Genomic DNA, 18,443 nt, shown 5'->3' on the forward strand with positions numbered 1-18,443 from the left:
ACACACACAGGGCAGCTGCTGGGCCCTGCACACACACACACACGGCAGCTGCTGGGCCCTGCACACACACACACGGCAGCTGCTGGGCCCTGCACACACGTGGCAGCAGCCAGGCCTTCGCACTGCTCTCACACATGGCGAGGTTTAAGGGTTTAAGTGCACACACTCGTGTTCCTCCTGCAGGTGAAAGGGCCCTTTGTGCCCTGGCAGGTGGTGAGGGACCTCATGCACTCCAGCTTCGAGGAGTCCCTGGATAAAACCTCCCATTCCGTGGGACGGCGAGCCCGCTACATTGTGAGAAACCCACAGACCTACCTCAATTACAAGTAAGAAGTGTTCTGTGCTCTAGATCCAGGCTGAATTCTCCTGAAGTGACATGGTCCTCCTACGTATTTCTTTTGTTTCATGTCACTTAAAGATTTCATCTTCTTTGCACCCTGCTGCTGTCAGATATGTTTTGAGCTGGGAAAATTTCAGCTCTGAGCAACACTTTCAATTGTATCTCTTGCAGAGTTTGCCTTGCTGAGGTTTACCAAGATAAAGCCCTCATTGATGATTTCATGAATAGAGAAAATAATTATGAAGATCCACAGGTAGGAGGGAGGTATTCCAAAAGTTCATGGAGTACTTTATGCTGTTTGAATTGCTGAGTACTTGCACTGTGATTTCATGTCTTTGAACCTTTAGCTATTTTAAAAATAGCATCATTGTAAAAATGCAGCATCATTGCTGATTTGGGAGCAAAGTGGACACAGGGCAGCTTTCCAGAGGCACAGAAACAGCTGTGCAACAACCACTGTGTTTTCAATGTGCTTGTTTATAAACGTCCATGACTAAACATCTCTATCTGCTGATTCTTTTTTTAGCATTTCAGCCACATTGTTGTTTGAGCAAGAAAGCATTTTTTCTCTGTAATTTCTAATTTTTATTCCAGTTGTGTGTTGAACTGTCACCTTAGCTTCTGTGGATGAGTGTAGGAACACAAGCAAATTTTATAAGACTTGACTTGAGCAGCCAAAAGATTTAATTTCTTTTTTTTTTTTCATTTAAATGAACCATAATTTCAACTTGAAAAGTTGTTTACACTTTCAATGTAAACAATTCCATTTTGAATTTCAGAATTTTCTCAGAACTGGGACAGTGTCACAGCAAGATCACTTTTATCCAGGAATGACAATTCATACCATTGTCAGAAAAACCCATCAGTTCTGCTGTTAGATTCATGTTGCTTAAAGAAAGAGATGAGACATCACTAAAATAAATATGTATCTCCATCCTCAATGTCTGTCTTTGGAAGCAAATAAAAACTTGTTTCCAGAGAACATTCCTCTCATGTAACAGGTGTTCTCCAAGCCATGATTGTGCAAACAGACTTCATGGAGAACATGGAAAAGCCTGCAGGGCTTGAGCAGAAGCTTAAACATAGCTCTAGCAAGAGATCTTGCTGTTAATTCAGGAAATTGTCTTAGAACATATGTTCATGGTGCTTGGCTTGTAGCTGTGAGGCTGATTACAGATGGAACCTGCAACTGTTCACTGAATCAGCAAACACCAACTGCACGAGCTTTTCCCTGCCTTGCCTTGGCTGTTGGACTGCTTCTGACTTCAGAATTCAGCTGTTGCTACAAGAATTTTCATGCACACTTTAAAAGTAGAGGGGTTTTTCTCACTGTAAGAAATTGACATTTCTGTGTCCTCTTTTCGAAGGTTTGTGCAGAGGAGTTTAAAGAGTTCGTGGAAAGACTGAAAGAGAAATTCAGTTCAACCCTGGGGAATCCCAAACTGGAGATTCCTGACACTCTGGAGGAACTCTTTTCCAGGTATTTTAATCATGGTGCTTTTAGCTCTGCACACGGGGTGAGGCAGTGAGAGGGGCCAGCAATTCAGAGCAGGTCTCTGGGCATGATTTACACCCTCTGTACTTGCACCCTTTGTAAGAAAAGAAGTTTTGCTAAATACAACCAGCAGTGTTTCTTGCATATCCACACTTCCTAAATACATATAAGTGATTTTCAATTATTTGCACAATTTTGCTGATTTCATACCACTCTTATTGATAAATAAGACTTTTAAACCAAAAATTCACTACAGCAGATTTTCCTGAATTGTCAAGTCCTCAACCTTGGTGTTAGAGATGTTGCTACTCAGATGTAACTTTTCATTGCAGTAGAAATCTAGCATTTTCCAGATGAACTGGTCCCATTTTCTATCACAATTTGTAGCTGGTTGCTCAGCTGAATCATCTCAGTGCTGCTTAAAGTATTGATAAGGAAGAGCACTCAGCCTTGTACAGCATTCTGCAGCTCCAGGTCATTAAGCTTTTTAATGATGATTAACACTTGAAGAGCAGTGTGGAAAAATTCTGTCTCAGACCATTTTATGATAAAAAATGTAGCACCTTTGTAATTTTTCTTATTTTGGGAAGAGCTGTGCATTACAGCAAAAGTGCTGCCAGTGGTAACTGGAAGTGCAAAACCTCAGTAAAATGACAAATCCTTCCAGTGCTGGAACTGTCTCCTGTCCCTTGTTTTATCTCCTTGTCAACAGATATTTGAGTGGAGCTGGATCTGGACAGTTCTTTTCCTGTCTGACCCTTGTGCTGAGGGCTGCTGGAGCAGACAGTCCCTTGCACTGACCCAGCACTTGCCTCGTTAGCAGTTGTGCTCATCAGCCTCTGGGCTTCTTGGCTGATGCAAAAGCACAGAAAATCTGGTTCCAGTGTTCTCCTTTCTCTTCCCTTAACTAGGTTTCGAGTGCTGGCAATTGGAGAAGACACAAATCAAGGCACAAAAGAGGATAATCTGAACAGGTGAGCAGCAGTAGCACCATTTTCCTCATTATGACCAGGCCACATCAGCCCCTCCCATTTGTGGAAGCCATAGAAGTGTCCAAATTCAGTGTTTTCATCTGTTTGTTGTGTTGTATAAATTTATTAACAGAAAAATACTTTGACAAGACTGTAGGGACCTGTGACATAGATTTGGTAGATAAAATGATAAAAGAGATGACTTCAAAATGATTTTATCATTGGGACAATGGTGTACATTTTCTATGTGGGTATTGTATCTTAAGAGGAAGAGATGTTATCAGGGAGAACTTTGTGTCAGATTATCTGGACTGATCCAAAAATTTGAGGTGGGAGATGAGGGAAAATGCAGCAGATTCTTTTACATGAATGATCCTCAGTATCTCGTGTCCCTATGCTTCTATTTCAGAAGCAGGTGATAGAGTTTGTAGATTTTTGTGCTGCTTTAATGGGTACCTCATGTTCAAAAATCACCAGGAATAAATATTTTTTTCTTTTTTCTTTCAGTATTTATGATATTCATTTTCTAGTGCTGCAGAATCTGATTCAGAGCACACTGGCACTCTCAGATCACCAGATGGAATCTTGCCAGTCATTTCAGGTACAGTGTCTGCACCAAACTTTACTGCTCACAGAATCATGGAATTGTTTAGGTTGGAACAGACCTTAAAGATCATCAAGTCAGCCATCAGCCCAGCACTGCCAAGGCCACCACTAAACCATGTCCAAGTGCCACTTTCACATGTGGTCATACAACCCTAGAGTTTCTCCTCCCTCCCTTGGCACATTCCTTTTTCAAATGGGCAAAAAGAAACCCAGAAATTTGGTTTCGTATCTATTCTGTGGGGAGTATTCTGCTTTTAGGAAGTTATATATTGTAGGAAGATTTTCAGTTTGTTGTTTTCTCTCTGAGGATGAGATTGCAAGATGTGAGGTTGAAGCAGTCTCCTAAAACTACGTGAAATAAGCCCCACATCACTTCCAGTGGGTCAAGCTTCAGTGCCCACCTGAGCAGCTGGAATGGTCTGGAGGAGATATCCCAAAAACAATCCTAATACCCAGCTGACACTGGTGTTGGGGGTCTCTCCTTCAGTGTTGGGGACTACAAAAAAAGATCATCATTCACTCAAGTGCTTAAGGAAGGTCAAAGTTCAAAGGGAGTTTAACAGCTCATAAGCAAGAGTGGAACCTGGACAGCCAAACTCTCAGAATCAAATGTTCCTGCTGAAATGAGGGGAAGAATTTACCAAGATGTGTGGCAGAGAAGCATTTTTCAGAACTCTAATTACAGTGGGAGCCTGATCCCATTTTGAATATCAAGTGCTCTGTAGCATTTAGTTAATTTAATTGGCATTTACCATGGCAAGTCTGGAAGGCCACACAAGGAACAGAGGAATAAAGTGAATTTATATGGATAATTTTCACTCTGGCTTGTGTGTGAGTGCCTGTGACCTGGAGCAGGTGATGCAGAGCTGTCACTGAGGGTGTCTTGCAGACATTCAGGCTGTACCAGGAGTACAGGGATGACATCCTGGTGAAGGCTTTCCTGGAGTGCCAGAGGAGGAGCCTGGTGAACCGGCGCAGGGTGAACCACACGCTGGGGCCCAAGAAGAGCCGTGCCCTGCCCTTTGCACCCATGTCCTACCAGCTGTCCCAGAGCTACTACAGGTGGGTGCCAGGGGCACTGCTGGGCTTGGAGAAAAGGAAAAATGTGGGAAGATAGGTTGTAAGCATAGTGCAGGAGGCACTTTCCCAGTGAATTACAGCTGTACTGATTACCAAGGACTACAAACAGCCTTGCCTGTCTAATGAGTTTGGGTGGTATAGAAGAGTGGGTTAGCTAGTCAAGACTTAGTTGGAGTTAGAGCTTGAGACCCAGAGTCTGCTGCAGTTTGGGATGGACTCTGCTGGCTGTGCTGTGGGGAGGTTTGGGACATGTGGCTGTGCAAGGGACAGACAAGGTGAGAAGATGCTGTGTGAGGGACAGACAGGGTTAGGGGGCTGGGTAAGGGACAGGTTGGGTTTATCCAGTCATGTAGAGAGGAGAGCAGGAGTCAGAGCTGTGTGAAGCTGCCTGTAAGAAAAGGAGTCAATACTGTGTGAAGCAACTAATGAGGAAAGGAGTCAGAGCTGTGTGAAGCTGCCTGTGAGGGAAGGAGTCAGAGTTGCTTGAGACAAGTCACTGAAAGAAGGCACGAAAGGTTTTTAATAAAGGACTGGTGATGATGCCAGTCCAGTCCATGTCAACATAATTACTACAGAAAAAATCCACTCAAGTGTGGCATGGAGGTGACAACACACAAGAAGTATCCAGAGCTGGGAACCTTCAGCTGAGGGTGCAGAGGAGGGTGAAGATGAAGCTGATACCATGTCAGTCCTTATGTGGGGAGCAGTCAGGGCACTGAGGAAATAGAGCCAAGGGTGCTGGGCAGGACTTCAGAGACACATGGAGAGGGGAGGAGATGCAGCACCACAGTTACAGATGTAGTGGGAAGATTTCCTTAGCACTCCTGTGAAGCAGAAGATGATACCTTTGCTTTTTATTTGCTGTATGCTACCTGACCTTTACACAGTGCATAAACACCTAATGTTCTGGAACTAGTAAAAGGACTGAGAAGGCAGGTGTGGAAGGTCCTTGATTACCAGCTTTAGCGTGAAACTTCAACTGTTTGGCTTCTTTGTGCTACCATAATTGTAAAACTCGTTCTCAGAGCAGATTTGGAAGGATTTGTGCTTCTTTGTGTTTTTGTGCAGAGTTTTTACGTGGCGCTTCCCCAGTACCATTTGTACAGAGTCCTTCCAGTTCCTGGAGAAGCTCAAGGATGCTGAAAAATCAGACCAGCCACACAATTTCTCATTTAAAGATGAAGAAAATGCATCATCAGAAGGCATGGTGGCATTTCCCATGGATGGCCCTGGTGGCCAGTGTGTGGCCATGCTTTCCCTGTTCTCCCTGGGACTGGTGGCTGTGAATGTGAGAATCCCAGAGCAGATCATCGTGGTGGACAGCTCTATGGTGGAAAATGAAGTGATAAAAAGGTAAATGCCGTTATTTCTATTAGAGAATACAGTTTGGGGATAACTTGAATGAAATTGGACAGGAATTGGCATTTCCTGCACTGCACTGTGGCATTTTGACTGCTATTGTTTAGGTTTTTATTTCTGAGGAGGTGCTCTGAAGACTTAATGGTTCTTAAGTCAGTGGCTGTCATCATAGCCCTGGGCTGCATTTGCCTTTACATGCAACATTTCAATTGCTTGGCACTTGAGTGCCATCAGAGCTGACATGGAAAGGAGAGCACTGGGTGCTGCAGGACCATTTTCATCAGCACTGTGCCTTGGCATGTCACCGACTGAGAGGGTTGGTAACAAGGTTTCAGCTTTATCAGTGGAACCTCTCACCACAGCAGTGCTTCTGTGCACTGTCTCCTCTTGGATTTCATTTTCCTGTAAGCCTGCAGTAATGGCATAAACTGAAACTGCCCCAGGCAGTGGGAGTCTGTGAGCCCTTTTTTTACAGTCATTATGTGCTTTCTTAAAAGTGCAACTAAAATCTCTTACTAATTTGACATGCTGCTTCCTATTGTGAATACACATGGAAAATACTTTGTTCTTTTTCTCTTTATAGCAGCTTAATACCTACTTGAGGATTGTTATAGTGGTCCCTCTCCCATAACATGCTGTTCTTTAAAATGAGCAGCTTCAGTTCCTTCACTCCATTCATGTTACCCAGTTCTCTTTCTTTCTCATTATTTTTTTCTGCACTGAATTGTGATGTCAAAAACAAATGCCATGCTCTTGCTGGCAGCTCTGTGCTAATTCCATCCTGTTAGATAGGTGAAACACCTGCTAATGCATCCCAAGATTCTGAAGGGCCTTGGCCTTGCCAAAAAAAAAGCAGCCAACCCCCCCCAGTGCAGTGATCCATGCACAGCTTATGCTTCTTGTGACTCACCTAACAAGCTTCTTTTCCTTTATCTGGTTAATTGTTCCCTCTCAGTGTGGAGGGACAGATGCAGAGTACTGTAATATAAATAACATGCATTTGTCACAGAGAGTTGCTCCCTGCTCTTTTCCAGGCTGACTCTCCAGTGTGCTGGAGATGTTCTGAATGCAAATCCCAGCTTCTCATACACTTGCAGTGTCCTCAGTTGGGTGATCCTGTGCAAGCTGAATGAGCTGTTTTGTCAGCCAGGTCATTTACAAAAACACACTGAACCTGGACTGGTCCCATTGCTGAGTAGGGGCATCTTGAGTGGTGCACTCACTATTTTTTCTAAATTAGGTGTTCCCTTTCGATTTCAAATGTGTTTTAAAAGAAGTTACTCAAGGTGTAATTCCTTATAGAAAAGGTTGGAAGGAACCTTTCATTATCCCTGGCATAATCTGCTTAAAACAGAGACAACTTCAGAGTTAGATCAGGTTGTTCAGAGCCTTCAGCTTTATTCTTAGTGGCTCTTGTCATGTCCTGGAATAAATAGTGACTAAGTTTTTGTTTCTGGGAAATCCATCCTGGCTTCTACTGCTATTCTTTTCTGCAGTTTGGTTTTTGGTGGTTTTTTAATTATTATTTTTGAAAGTAACTGAAATCTGTAACTCTCTCTCCTCCTTTTCACCCTGAAAAATAAACAGTCTTTACCATCCTGCAGCATCCCTTGTGCTCTCAGTGTCTGACAGATGTTCCCTCAAGATGAAGCATCTGCTGAACCAAAGAGCTTCAGCACTGGAAGCTGAGATATTTTGGGTTCATTTCAACACATTTGCAAAAAAAAAGAGAGAGTTTCCTTTCCCAGGGACCTTTAGTGTGTTTCCTTTTCTGTAGTTCTTGTTCTCAGTGCTCTAAATCAGCCTGGTGTGGACACTGCCCCAGCTGTGCAGGACTAAAGCCCAGAGCACAGGAGCACCGTGTCCTTGCTCTGCTCAGTGTCATGAATCACTTTCTCCTTTTGGGAAAAAAACCCAACAAACAAATCCAACCTGCTGTGTTTGCTGTAGCTTGGGAAAAGAAGGACTGGAGGATGATGATGATGACGATGATGACTTGGACGACAGCTCTGGAGGCAAACGCAGAATCGAAGTGAAACCTCGCCAGGCCTCTCACACCAATTATTTACTGATGAGAGGCTACTACTCCCCTGGCATTGTCAGCACACGCAACCTCAGCCCCAGTGACAACATCGTGGTCAACTCCTGCCAGGTGAAGGTCAGGCTCAGATGCACCCCCATCCCAGGAAGGCTCAGCTCTCCAGGTTAGTTCTGTTTGGCCTAAAGTGCACAGAAGCAGCTTGGAGCAGGAGAGGTGGTGAACTCACCTGCTGAGGAATTGATTTAAACAAAGCCCCCTAGCAGGAACATTCTGTTTTCATTACACATCAAGTTTGTAAGGCTTTCTCTCCTGACTTAAAACAGATGGCTGACTTAGGCTTTGGTTGGTAACAAAGCCTTGCCTCTGTTTCATGTTGTATTAACCTATTACTGCAGTCTGTCCTCTGCTCTGTTACCCCTCTCCAGGAGGCTTTTCAGTCCCTTCATCAACTTAAAATACTGTATGATGTCACAGCCAGGCTTTCTCTTCTGTAAAGAGAAAAGAAAATCTTTCCAAGTTCCTTGAATGGAAATTCTCATTTAATTTGTCTCATGCAAGTGCCTGAAATAGTGGTGTCCTATGTCTGACCTCTTACCTCAGTAATTTAAACATTTTTATAATATTTAGAGCTTGACTGTCTGCAGTTCATCAGCGCTGCCCCTTCTTAAAGAGCATCTTGTTTTCAGCTGTAATGCAAATGAATCCAGAGCCTTGAGCTCTTCAGCAGAAAGAGTCTAGTGCTGCCCCTGCCCATTTCCATTGCTGTTGTGACAGAGGTAAAACAGAAATTCTGTCTCTGCTGCCTCTCATGCCCTCCAGCTGTGCTGAGCTGACTGCTCATTACAGCTGAGCCCATTTTTCCTTGGCAGGTGTCTGGAAAGTTCCAGAGGCAAACATGGAGCAGCCTGCAGATAAAAGGGAAGGGAGCAGGAAGAGCAGTGCCAGAGCTGCCTCCTCATCAGCCAGGACTGGGATAGGGGTTACATGGCTTCAGTTGTGGCTACTCTGTACAGGGGGGACACTTTGGGGCAGTGCTGGACCTGTCACTGAACATAGAGATGCTTTGTTGAATTAATTGTCTAAAGCATTGTTGAGTGGTAATTCAAACTGTATCTGGCCAACAGCTTTCTGCTGTGGATTTTTTGATTAAAAGTGTCCTCTACAGCATTTCCTTGCCCTAGAATTTTCACTTGACCTTCTTCAAGAGAAAAGGAGAGGATTCCCTCATTAACTCAGAGCTGAGCTAACCCAGTGTTAGAGAGAACACCACTGGGTGCTCACTGCTTTCCAGCCATAATTCACTTTGCTGGGAGGGTGAGCCCTTGTAAACCAGTTTGTTCTCTTTACAGGTCTTTTCAGACAGATCTGCCAGGCAGAAGGAAAAAAGGGAACTGCAGCAATGAAGAGGGAAAGCTGAGCTCTGTTTTTAATTGGTCTAGAACACTTCTAATCTGTTTGTCTTCCTGCAGTGTGTTGCACAGTAACTGCTGCTTCACAGCTTAAACTCCCATGGTTTATTTGCTTTGCAGCTCCTTCCTTGCTGGATCACATGGCTGTGGGCATCTCCTGCCTCCCTGAATCTTTCACCAGGCTGATAAAAGTCCAGGAGGAAAACTATGAGGTGGATAAATTTCTCCAGGAGTGTACAGAGCGTTATGGGTACAACCCCAGGGATGTGGCAGCTGTTCTGGAGATCAGGAAAGCCATAGAGGCCACTTCTCACTTTGGGATTTGCAAAGCTGAGCTGAGCAGACGTTTCTGCAGCTATGAAGAGGTGGAAGCTGAACGCAGCAGGAGCTTGGAGCAGTACATTCAGGTGGGTTTGCAGCCAGCTGCTTTCCATACATTCATGTTTGCATTCTTAGTATTCCCCTTGAACAGGACGAGCTCCAGGCTGTAGGAAGCAACTTTAAATTGAACAGTTATTTATGTTAGGCAGGAGATCACGCACCACACCTGACAGCAATCTTGCCTCAAAGTTAGGAAGGCCAGAATTTAAAGCAGCACCTAATCAAAGATAGAGATGAGCTGTTTCAGAAACCTAGAGGTACTGACATCAACCTTTGGAAGCAAAGTACTTGTTCCCAGTTATATTTTAAACTTACTTTAAGCTGAAGAAAAACATCTCATGCTGTAATTTCAGGAAGCTATAAGAGGTAAAACAAGTACAGCTGGGGTCAAAATTGAATATTCTGCTAAACTCTTGCTCCTCCCTTGCTGCCAGTTAAATCATGACATTTCCATGAGACTAGGTTAAAATGACATTTTTCAGTGAAAGCTCCTGAGATAATTTGTTGTGGGGTTTTTTGTTTGTTTTTTACAGGACCTCATTGAAATGCAGCAGGTTTTAGAAGTAGGAGGCCACACTGTCAGGCTGGTGGCAATAGTGTTTGCCAAGCCCTGGCTGCTCCGCTCAGTGTGCCTGAAGAGCAAAGCAGAGGACGCTGAGCCGGCAGGGGCAGACACTGCTGTCCCAGATGTGCCCCAGGAACATCTGCCCTCAGAGCCAGGGAAGGGACAGGAATGTCTGGGAGAGGAGGAGCAGCTGGGAAAAGACACACAATGTGCCAGTGATGATGAGCCCCCGAGGAAGAGATGTAAGACTGATGTCCCTCAGGGTGACAGTCACCTCTGCCAGGATGCACAGCCTGCTCTGGCAAGTGCAGATGGCAGGAACTTGGGTGCAGCTGTTCCTGAGCCTGTCCCGAGGAAGGAAGCTGTTACTGGGAGTGAAGAAGTTCCAGGAGGAGGCTCCCTGGCAGGGCAGAAAGAATCCCCAGCTGAATTCCCAGAGCCTGCTCCAGAGACTGTGGATGTGGACACTTACAAGGAACAAGATAAATCTCCTGAGGACAAGGAACTCAAAGGAGAGGACGATGAGCTCAGCAGTGAGCACAGCGAGCAGATCCCTATCCCTGAACAATCAGCCAGTGAGCAGGATGATGATCTTTCCTGCTTCCAGGAGAACCCAGGAGTCTCTAAAGGTATGGAGAGTCCTCTGCATCCCTGAAATACAAACCAGCTCATCAGTAGTTGATCTCAAACCAGTAGCTCCACTTTATAAACAAATCCTAGCTTCTTTATGCAGCTGTACCAGAGAGATTGTCTTCTCTCACAGATAAATTGGCTTAACACTAATTCATCTGGAAAGTCTCAAAGTTTTCAAATACATCATGCAATCCTTCCTATGCCTTTGGTTGGAATGACTAGTCCAGAAGTATGTTTTCCTTAGAAACTTGTTTCCATGTCTTAAACTTTTCCAGAATAATTTGGATCGGAAGTTTCTCATCTCTGGCTTCAGTCCAAAGGTCAGGCATCTCTAAGCCTAGAAAACACAGCACTGCTGGTGTGCATTTAGCTGGAATGTCCATGGCTGAAAGTCCTAAACTCATTAAACCGTTCACCAGGAAGCAGCACATGCCAGTGAGATTTAACAGCCTCATTTGTAACCCAATTGGACTTTATTTTCCTTTCCTTTTTACTGCCAGTTAGAATTCTAATAGCTAGTAGTTCTTGCCAAGCTTTACATCTAGTAGGTTGTGGGGGTTTCATTTTGGTTTGGTTTTTATGAGCTCTAATCTCAGACTGAACCACAAGCTCACTGCTCCTGTGGTACCTTGCCAAGCCCTGCCAGAACCCAGGTCCAGAGGGTGATCCCTAACATCCCACAGCCTGGGATTGTTTAACTGGAGCCTTCCTGCAGGAAATGGACTTGGGGCTGTCTAAACAGCAGAGACCTCAGCAGTTCTTAAATTAAACTACTGAAGTACTCTCCTGGATTTAACATCCTTGACTGCTTTGTAGCATAGGAGGGGAAAAACAGGAGTTCTGTTATCAAACACAGAGCACTCACTGGCCAGTGAATGTTTACATGTGCTTAAGCCAAAGCTGTTACCCTCTGGGTGTGGTAGGAATACCTTGTTAAGTAATTGTCTAATTAAAACCCATGACATAATGTAATGGGAGCTGCAGAGACAGCCTTTGCTTTGAAACCAAGCCCTGCTGGAATCCTGAGTTTGCACTCACGTCTCCAGCTCCTTGGAGTTCTGCCCAACTTCCCTCTGATTTCCAGGAGGTTTGGGTTACCCAGACCCCTGGGAGAGCTCCAGGCTGAGATCCTGCACTGCTCTGTGAACCTCGGTTCTTTCAGCCCATACAATCATCATGGTTCAGCCATAGCGTCAGATTTTTAGGAATAAAACCTGCTGGGATTGGGGAAAGGAACCACAAAAAGTGGGGTTGAGTAAAGACATGTGGTTGTGGGAGGAGGTGTGGGATGTGTGTGCTGCAGGCAGGCAGAGGGGCAGCTCAGAGCTCCCCAAAACTGAGAGCAGCATGTGGAGCTGTTTGCTTTTGTGGTTTCCTAGCAAGCTCTTGCACTTCACAGCTTGGCCACCTTTAACTCTCCTTCCATTAGATAAGGAGTTTGAGTTAATTAGAAAATTTGTGTCCTTTTCTTTCCAGGAAGCTCCATGCCAGATGTCTCCCAGGCAGCCAGGGACCAGTGAGTAACAGATTTCTGCAGAATCCCAAACACTTGGCACTGCCAAAAGAATACTGGAAACAGTGGTTTGGAAACCTCAGTTGTATGCTCTGATGAGCAGTGAGCATTGATGATGGAGAAACCCCACTCCATTGTTCCTGTTAATGTTCCTTGTGCTCCTGTGCATGCTGAAAAAATGTCTCTGATAGATATTTTTACCCAAAAAGCAATGAGCTCCAAATATCAGAGGAGCAAAACTGATTTTCCTGCACAAATAAGCCCAGTGCCAGCTTCCAAGTTCCCAGGAAAGGCCTGGAGAAACTGCAGTGTGAGAAATGTGAATTTCCATGCAGGGACTGTCTTTTGGACACCAAAATGCTAAAAATGAGGGATTTTCTTCCCATCAGAGCACTGTTTCTGCGTGGTGCAGGTTTTGGATAACTTTTGGAGGATATTAGAGCTCATGCCAAACAAAGCTTCCCTGCTCATCCAGACCCAAGGCAGCTGCTGGGTTTGTAATGGTGCTAAAAGGGGTGAACCCCTGGTGAAAAATGCAGATGTGATAAAGCAGCACCAGCCCTTGCTCAGAGCAGCCACAGGATTTACATTTGTGTTAAAATGGATGCAGGGAGAACTTCTATTAGGCAGAGATTGCAACGATGAGAAACCTGCCCTGAAGAATTCCTGCCAGCTGAGTTTTGCCTGTCTTTGGCAGGGCCTGTGAGAACGTTTGCTTCATTGGGAGGCCCTGGAGGATCGTGGATGGGAAGCTGAACAAGGCAGTGTGCAAGGGGATGATGGAGGCCGTGCTCTACCACGTGATGACCAAGCCGGGTGTGACACAGGCAGGGCTGCTGCAGCACTACAGCGGTGTCCTGCAGCCTGTGGCTGTGCTGGAGATGCTGCAGGTACAGCCAGCCAGCAGGGACAGCCCTGCCGGGCCAGGGAAACGGGGAAGAACAACCTTCTCCCTTCGGTGGGAATTAACCAAAGCCAGAGAGAGCCACTCTCGCAGGGAGGGAGGAGGGAAGCCCGATTTCCCTGTGTTGTCACTGATTTTACAGATTGAGCTTGCTGCTGAAATGGATGTGCAGGGAGCTGGAAGTCCAGGCAGTTGCTGAAGAGTGGGGGCTTGTCACCACTAGTTTAATGACTAGTTAATGCAGTAGTAATCACAGGATCATGGAAGTTAGGGTTGGAAGAAACCTTAAAGATCCTCTAATTCCAGCCCCCAATCACCACAGATAATCCAAGTATTCCTAATTTTCTTTTCCTTGTATACCTTCTAGATGGGTAATCTGCCATGAGAATCAAACTGAAATGTGTCAGTGCTAGACATTGTGTAAATCAGATCTTCTGTCCTGACACACCTGCCTACAGGTCCTTAATGGCAAACAGAATGTGGCAAGAAAATTTTGAGTCTCTCATAATTTTGTTCCCACATCTTGACATTCAGTTGCCACTACTTTGGAAATGGAACTTGGATTTTTATTTTTTTCCTTATAAATATTCAGAATCTGAAGCAGAGCAGTAATCCTGCAGGCCTTCCCAAAAGCATGACTTCCCTGCTAATTGGAAATCCATTTCCCAGTGTCCATGTGCCACTTCTTCCCCAGGGCTTGTACCCTGTGGTGACAGTGCCAGCTGGGAGTGCTGCCAGTCGTGCATATCCTGTTCTGAGTGTTCCAGTATGGATTCCTGGGCAATGTGAATTCAAACCCACAAAATCAAGCAATTACCTCTACATTTTAAGGAGTGGAGAACTTCAATCTAACTTCTGTACCAATAAATTCACTAAGAACTGGTTTTGAAACCACAGACAGAGCTTGTCATATGCCTGTTAACCAGTAACAAGGCTGGCACAGAAGTCTGGGATTGATATCTAGAGCAGCCTTAGATTTTTTGTAACTGTTCCTAAATGTTGACATCCCTTGCTGAGCACCTTTTGTGTCAGTAACCCTGTATTGGTGCTTGAAGTGTTAGAAAGTAACTAGATATATCCAGCTATAGCATGTTTTTATTAAGCTGTTTATCCTTTTCACCTTTGTGTTGTAACCACGGGCTCTTTTGGTATAAATTGTCCAACAATTCTGAGAACACTGTAGCTAGAGCAGCACTGACAACATTTTCTTTTTTTTTTTTGCAGGGTCTGGAAACTCTTGGTTGCATCAGACGATTCTACATGAAAAAGCCATCCCCAGTGTCACTCTTTTCTCAGCCAGTTGTGGAAGAACAACTACAGAATCCCAAACTGAGTGAAAGCCCAATCATCTACTATGAACCCACGATAGACTGTACTCTCAGGCTGGGGAGGGTGTTCCCCTGCGACATGAATTGGAATAAATGGGTGCAGATTATCCCTGGATAGAAGGGCTAAAGTGAGCCATATGAAATTGGTTTAGCCTGTGGAAGAGGGTGTTCATGCAGGTTAAATGTTACAATTTGTGCTCTGTTATGTTTTTATTAAGTTATTTATCCTTTTTACTTCTAAATGTATTTAAACTGAGAATAAAGCTTGATGTTAAAACACAAGAAATATGTGATCCTACTTGAAGTACATTCTGCTTTTCTCAGTAGCAGTGTATAGTTTGTAGTTCCTGCTTTAACTGATAGGGTTTTCACAGGTGACAGCAAAGGCCCCTTTTTCATTTTTGGCTCTCTGTAAAGCCCCAGTGGTAACACTTCACCTCTGCTTCCTCACCATCCTTCAGCTCGGTACCTTCATGCCCATCTGTTTGAACACGGCTTTCTCGGTGTGCAGGGCACGGCTCTATGAGCCCTGCCCTGTGTGCATGAGGCCCTCCCCGGGCCACAGTCCCCATCCCCGCCAGCCCCAAAGCAAGGCCGCAGCCGCTCTCTTGCCCGCAGTGCCGCGTTTATTGCAGGAGCCGCATCCCCGCGGCCCCTCAGTCCCGCCAGCGGTGCCCGCACTGCGGGTTGCAGCACTTGTAGAACGTGGTCATGGGCTCGTCGGCCGAGCGAGTCTGGATCTGCATGAAGTAGGCGCGGGGGTGCTCGCACTTGGGGCACGGCTCTGCGGGGAAAACGCCGTGAGGGGCCGGCAGGGCAGCCCGAGCCCCGGCGGGCCCTCGGCCCGGCCCTACCTGCCGTGGAGTCCACGTTCTCCCAGGCCGCGGCGCCGCCCAGCACATCGTCCACCTCCTTCAGCCGCGGGTACTTCCTGCTCGTCACCTGCGGGACGGAGCACGGGGCAACAGTTACCGGGCACAGGGCACCGGGCACGGGGCACCGGGCCCCGAGCACGGCGGATCCCCCGGCCCGGGCCGCCCCCGCGCCCCCCGCGCCCCGGTACCTTCCGTGTGACGTTGCGCACGTAGGGACAGGTGGTGCAGGCGAAGCGGTGGCAGCGCGGCCCCTCCTCGGCCACCAGCACGTTCCCGCAGGCCGGGCAGAAGAGCAGCATCGCCGGTTCCGCCGCGCCGCCCGCCCCTTCCGGCGATGGCGGCCGAGGAGCCGGCGGAGGAGCCGCCCGAGGAGCTGGCGCACGCCGAGGTGCTGGAGCTGTTCCAGGCGGCGCTGGCGCGGCTGGTGCAGGACCCGCTGCTCTGCGACCTCCCCCCGCAGGTGGGCCCGGGGACTGGGGCCGGGCCGGGGCTGGGCCGGGCCGGGCTCACGGCCGTGTCTCTCGCCCGCAGGTGACGGCGGAGGAGATCGGCTCGCAGGTGGCCCTGGAGTACGGGCAGGCCATGACGGTGCGGGTGTGCAAGGCGGACGGCGAGACCGTGCGTGCGTGCGGGGCCGGGAGCGGGGGCGGCCGGGGCCGGGGCCGGGGCCGGGGCCGGGGCCGGGGCTGACCCCGCTCTCCCCGCCCCGCAGCCGTGGTGGTGGTGCAGAACGCCTCGGTGCTGGAGCTGAAGAAGGCGCTGCGGCGGCACATCCAGCTGAGGCAGGCCCGGCAGGGAGGTGTCCAGCACCTCAGCTGGTGAGCGGGGCCGGGCGGGCGGCTCGGGAGCGCATCCCAGCCCGGTCCCCCTCCCGCGGCTCCCCTGAGTGTTTTCCCCTCAGGAAGTACATATGGAGGACGTACCACCTAACCTACAATGGAGAGAAGCTGGCGGATGACAGGAAGAAGCTGAGAGAGTGAGTCATTGAGTGAGCGCTGGGGGGCTGGGGTGGGTCCTGTGCTGGAAATTGGCTGGGAGCTGGGACAGCACAGAAGTGGGACGGGCAGACTGAGAGGCTCTGCAGGACAGGATGGCCTTGGGAGGTTCCTCAGGTTCAGCCCGTTCAGACCAACCCACAGAACTCTTGGCCATCCCTCCCAAACTCCTGCAGAGCGTTTACAGCTACTCAGCTCAGCACAGATACTAGTGCAGGATAGGCAAGAACAAGGAACAAGAACTGGAATAGGTTGCCCAGGGAGGCTGTGGATGCCCTAGCCCTGGCAGTGGTCAAAGCCAGGTTAGATAAGGCTTTGAGGAACCTGGTCTAATGAGAGGTGTCCTGTCCATGGCAGGCGTGTGGGGACTGCATGGTCTGTAAGGTCCATTCCAACTCTATAACATTCTATGGTTCTGTGAAGAATGCCAAGCAAAGAGGAAACCCAAGGATAGGTGTTCATCGTTGGAGCTGCTCAGCCACCTCTCAGACAGTCTGGTAACACTGACAGGTGACTCCCATGTTTCCCTGCCCATTCTTGAGGCGAGAAGGGATGAGGCACTGCCAATGAGAAAAGGTCATCTGAAATACTAAAAATCCAGCAAGACAGCCCTAATGTCCTTGGAAGAGTGAGCCTGGGTGACAGATGTTGCATTTAAGGGGTTGTTAAAGGCAGATGAGCAGATCCTTCAGTGCTGGCAGCACATCCCACATACACAAGTGAGAATTTTAATGTGTCCTGTAGTAGAGCACAGCATGGGATTGTAGGAGTCCATCTGTCCCTGGAAAGATGAAGCTATAGGGTTTCACAGATTGTTTTTCTGGGCAGCTGGCATTTAACAGCACCACTCTCTGTTCAGGTATGGCATCAGGAACCGGGATGAGGTCAGCTTCATAAAGAAGCTTCGGAAGTAACCTGTGGGGTAAGTCCCAAATGTCCATTAAGGGCTCCCAGTTCTCATCTTCCCCAGGCCCTGGTGTTGAGGCTCAGAGCTGATGCTGCTGCTCTCTGCTGGCTGGCAGAGTATTTCTGAATGTCTGCACGAGGCTGGGGCCTGTTTCCAGATCCTGGTAGTGTTACTTGTGCTCCTCGGGCACAGAATGATAAATCAGCTACTTCAGGTAACAGTAGGAGCAGCAGCAGGAATAAGTAACTCTACGTTTAGACTCCAGTCTGCTTCTACATTGTCTTGAGACCCTTTAAACACAGTGTTCCTTTGCTGCTATGATTGCTTCTAGAACTTTGCTTTCTTTTAGGCTTTCTAAATGCCTGGAAATCATTGTCAGGAGCACGGCTGGGTTTCTAACTCATGCAGACATAATTCTGGTATTAATACTGCTATTTTGAGAAAGTTGTGCACACAAACTCAAGATGGGGCCAAGACTCTCAGGCTTAGTATGTTTTAAATTATGCTTTTAAATACAATCACAGTGGCTGAAGACCAGGGTAAGAGCAGCTTGTCCAAAGCCTTGTGTTATTTTGCTGCTCCAGGTAGCTGGGTTAAAAACTGTTCCTTTTTGACCACAGTTACCAAAAGGTTCTTCTTCCTGAAGAACTGTTCTTCTTTCAACACTGCCATATTTTCAAGATCCAGGGTAATAAAATGTGTGCCCTAACAACAGCCACCTGCTCCAGGGGGCCTGTGACCAGCAGTCACCTCTGGCACTGGCTGATCCCTCCTGGACCATCATAGCAGTGTGGTAAGAAAAGCCCAACATGCAGTAATTATTGTCACTTACAAATATTTTCTTTCTTAAACAGAGAGAGCAGATAATCCAGCCCTACCAAGACCAGACTGTGGATTCAGCACCTTCCTGGAGGAAAAGGTTGTTAAACTTCAAAGAGGAACAAACTCCATTGACTGGACATTCTCACGTTTTTTACAGTTGCTTGTATGTGGATTCCAGGGATTAAAGAGACCCTCTAGTTTTCTGAGGCTTTTCAGGCC

At 47.1% G+C, this 18,443-nt stretch overlaps 3 protein-coding genes across 4 annotated transcripts in view; 2 read left to right on the forward strand and 1 right to left on the reverse strand.

Moving 5' to 3' along the window:
* GTF3C1 (general transcription factor IIIC subunit 1) overlaps nt 1–14,911 on the forward strand; it is a 38,967-nt gene extending 24,056 nt beyond the window's left edge. For both annotated transcript variants that reach the window (XM_014890931.2, XM_088174532.1), the window contains 13 exons: nt 184–326; nt 512–593; nt 1,708–1,820; nt 2,747–2,809; nt 3,314–3,407; nt 4,302–4,474; nt 5,561–5,845; nt 7,802–8,055; nt 9,422–9,708; nt 10,216–10,876; nt 12,357–12,396; nt 13,091–13,283; nt 14,522–14,911. In XM_014890931.2, the coding sequence (XP_014746417.2) occupies nt 184–326; nt 512–593; nt 1,708–1,820; nt 2,747–2,809; nt 3,314–3,407; nt 4,302–4,474; nt 5,561–5,845; nt 7,802–8,055; nt 9,422–9,708; nt 10,216–10,876; nt 12,357–12,396; nt 13,091–13,283; nt 14,522–14,743 (2,610 nt within the window). In that variant the 3' untranslated portion in view covers nt 14,744–14,911. The remainder of the gene's footprint in view (nt 1–183; nt 327–511; nt 594–1,707; nt 1,821–2,746; nt 2,810–3,313; nt 3,408–4,301; nt 4,475–5,560; nt 5,846–7,801; nt 8,056–9,421; nt 9,709–10,215; nt 10,877–12,356; nt 12,397–13,090; nt 13,284–14,521) is intronic.
* On the reverse strand, nt 14,817–15,825 carry POLR3K (RNA polymerase III subunit K). Its single transcript, XM_014890936.2, has 3 exons — nt 15,689–15,825; nt 15,480–15,567; nt 14,817–15,409 (listed from the first exon to the last, which is right to left on the reverse strand). The coding sequence occupies exons 1-3, from the start codon at nt 15,797–15,799 to the stop codon at nt 15,282–15,284; spliced, it is 327 nt and encodes a 108-aa protein (XP_014746422.1). The 5' UTR covers nt 15,800–15,825; the 3' UTR covers nt 14,817–15,281.
* Nucleotides 15,826–15,827: 2 nt separating this feature from the next.
* SNRNP25 (small nuclear ribonucleoprotein U11/U12 subunit 25) lies at nt 15,828–18,426 on the forward strand. The gene is made up of 6 exons (XM_014890935.2): nt 15,828–15,960; nt 16,032–16,122; nt 16,213–16,318; nt 16,402–16,476; nt 17,355–17,417; nt 18,257–18,426. Exons 1-5 carry the CDS (start codon nt 15,835–15,837, stop codon nt 17,407–17,409), a joined length of 453 nt encoding a protein of 150 aa, XP_014746421.1. The 5' UTR covers nt 15,828–15,834; the 3' UTR covers nt 17,410–17,417; nt 18,257–18,426.
* The last annotated feature ends 17 nt before the right edge of the window (nt 18,427–18,443 follow it).

Source organism: Sturnus vulgaris, chromosome 16 (genome assembly GCF_052056855.1).
Source record: "Sturnus vulgaris isolate bStuVul1 chromosome 16, bStuVul1.hap1, whole genome shotgun sequence".
NCBI classification, from domain to species: domain Eukaryota; kingdom Metazoa; phylum Chordata; class Aves; order Passeriformes; family Sturnidae; genus Sturnus; species Sturnus vulgaris.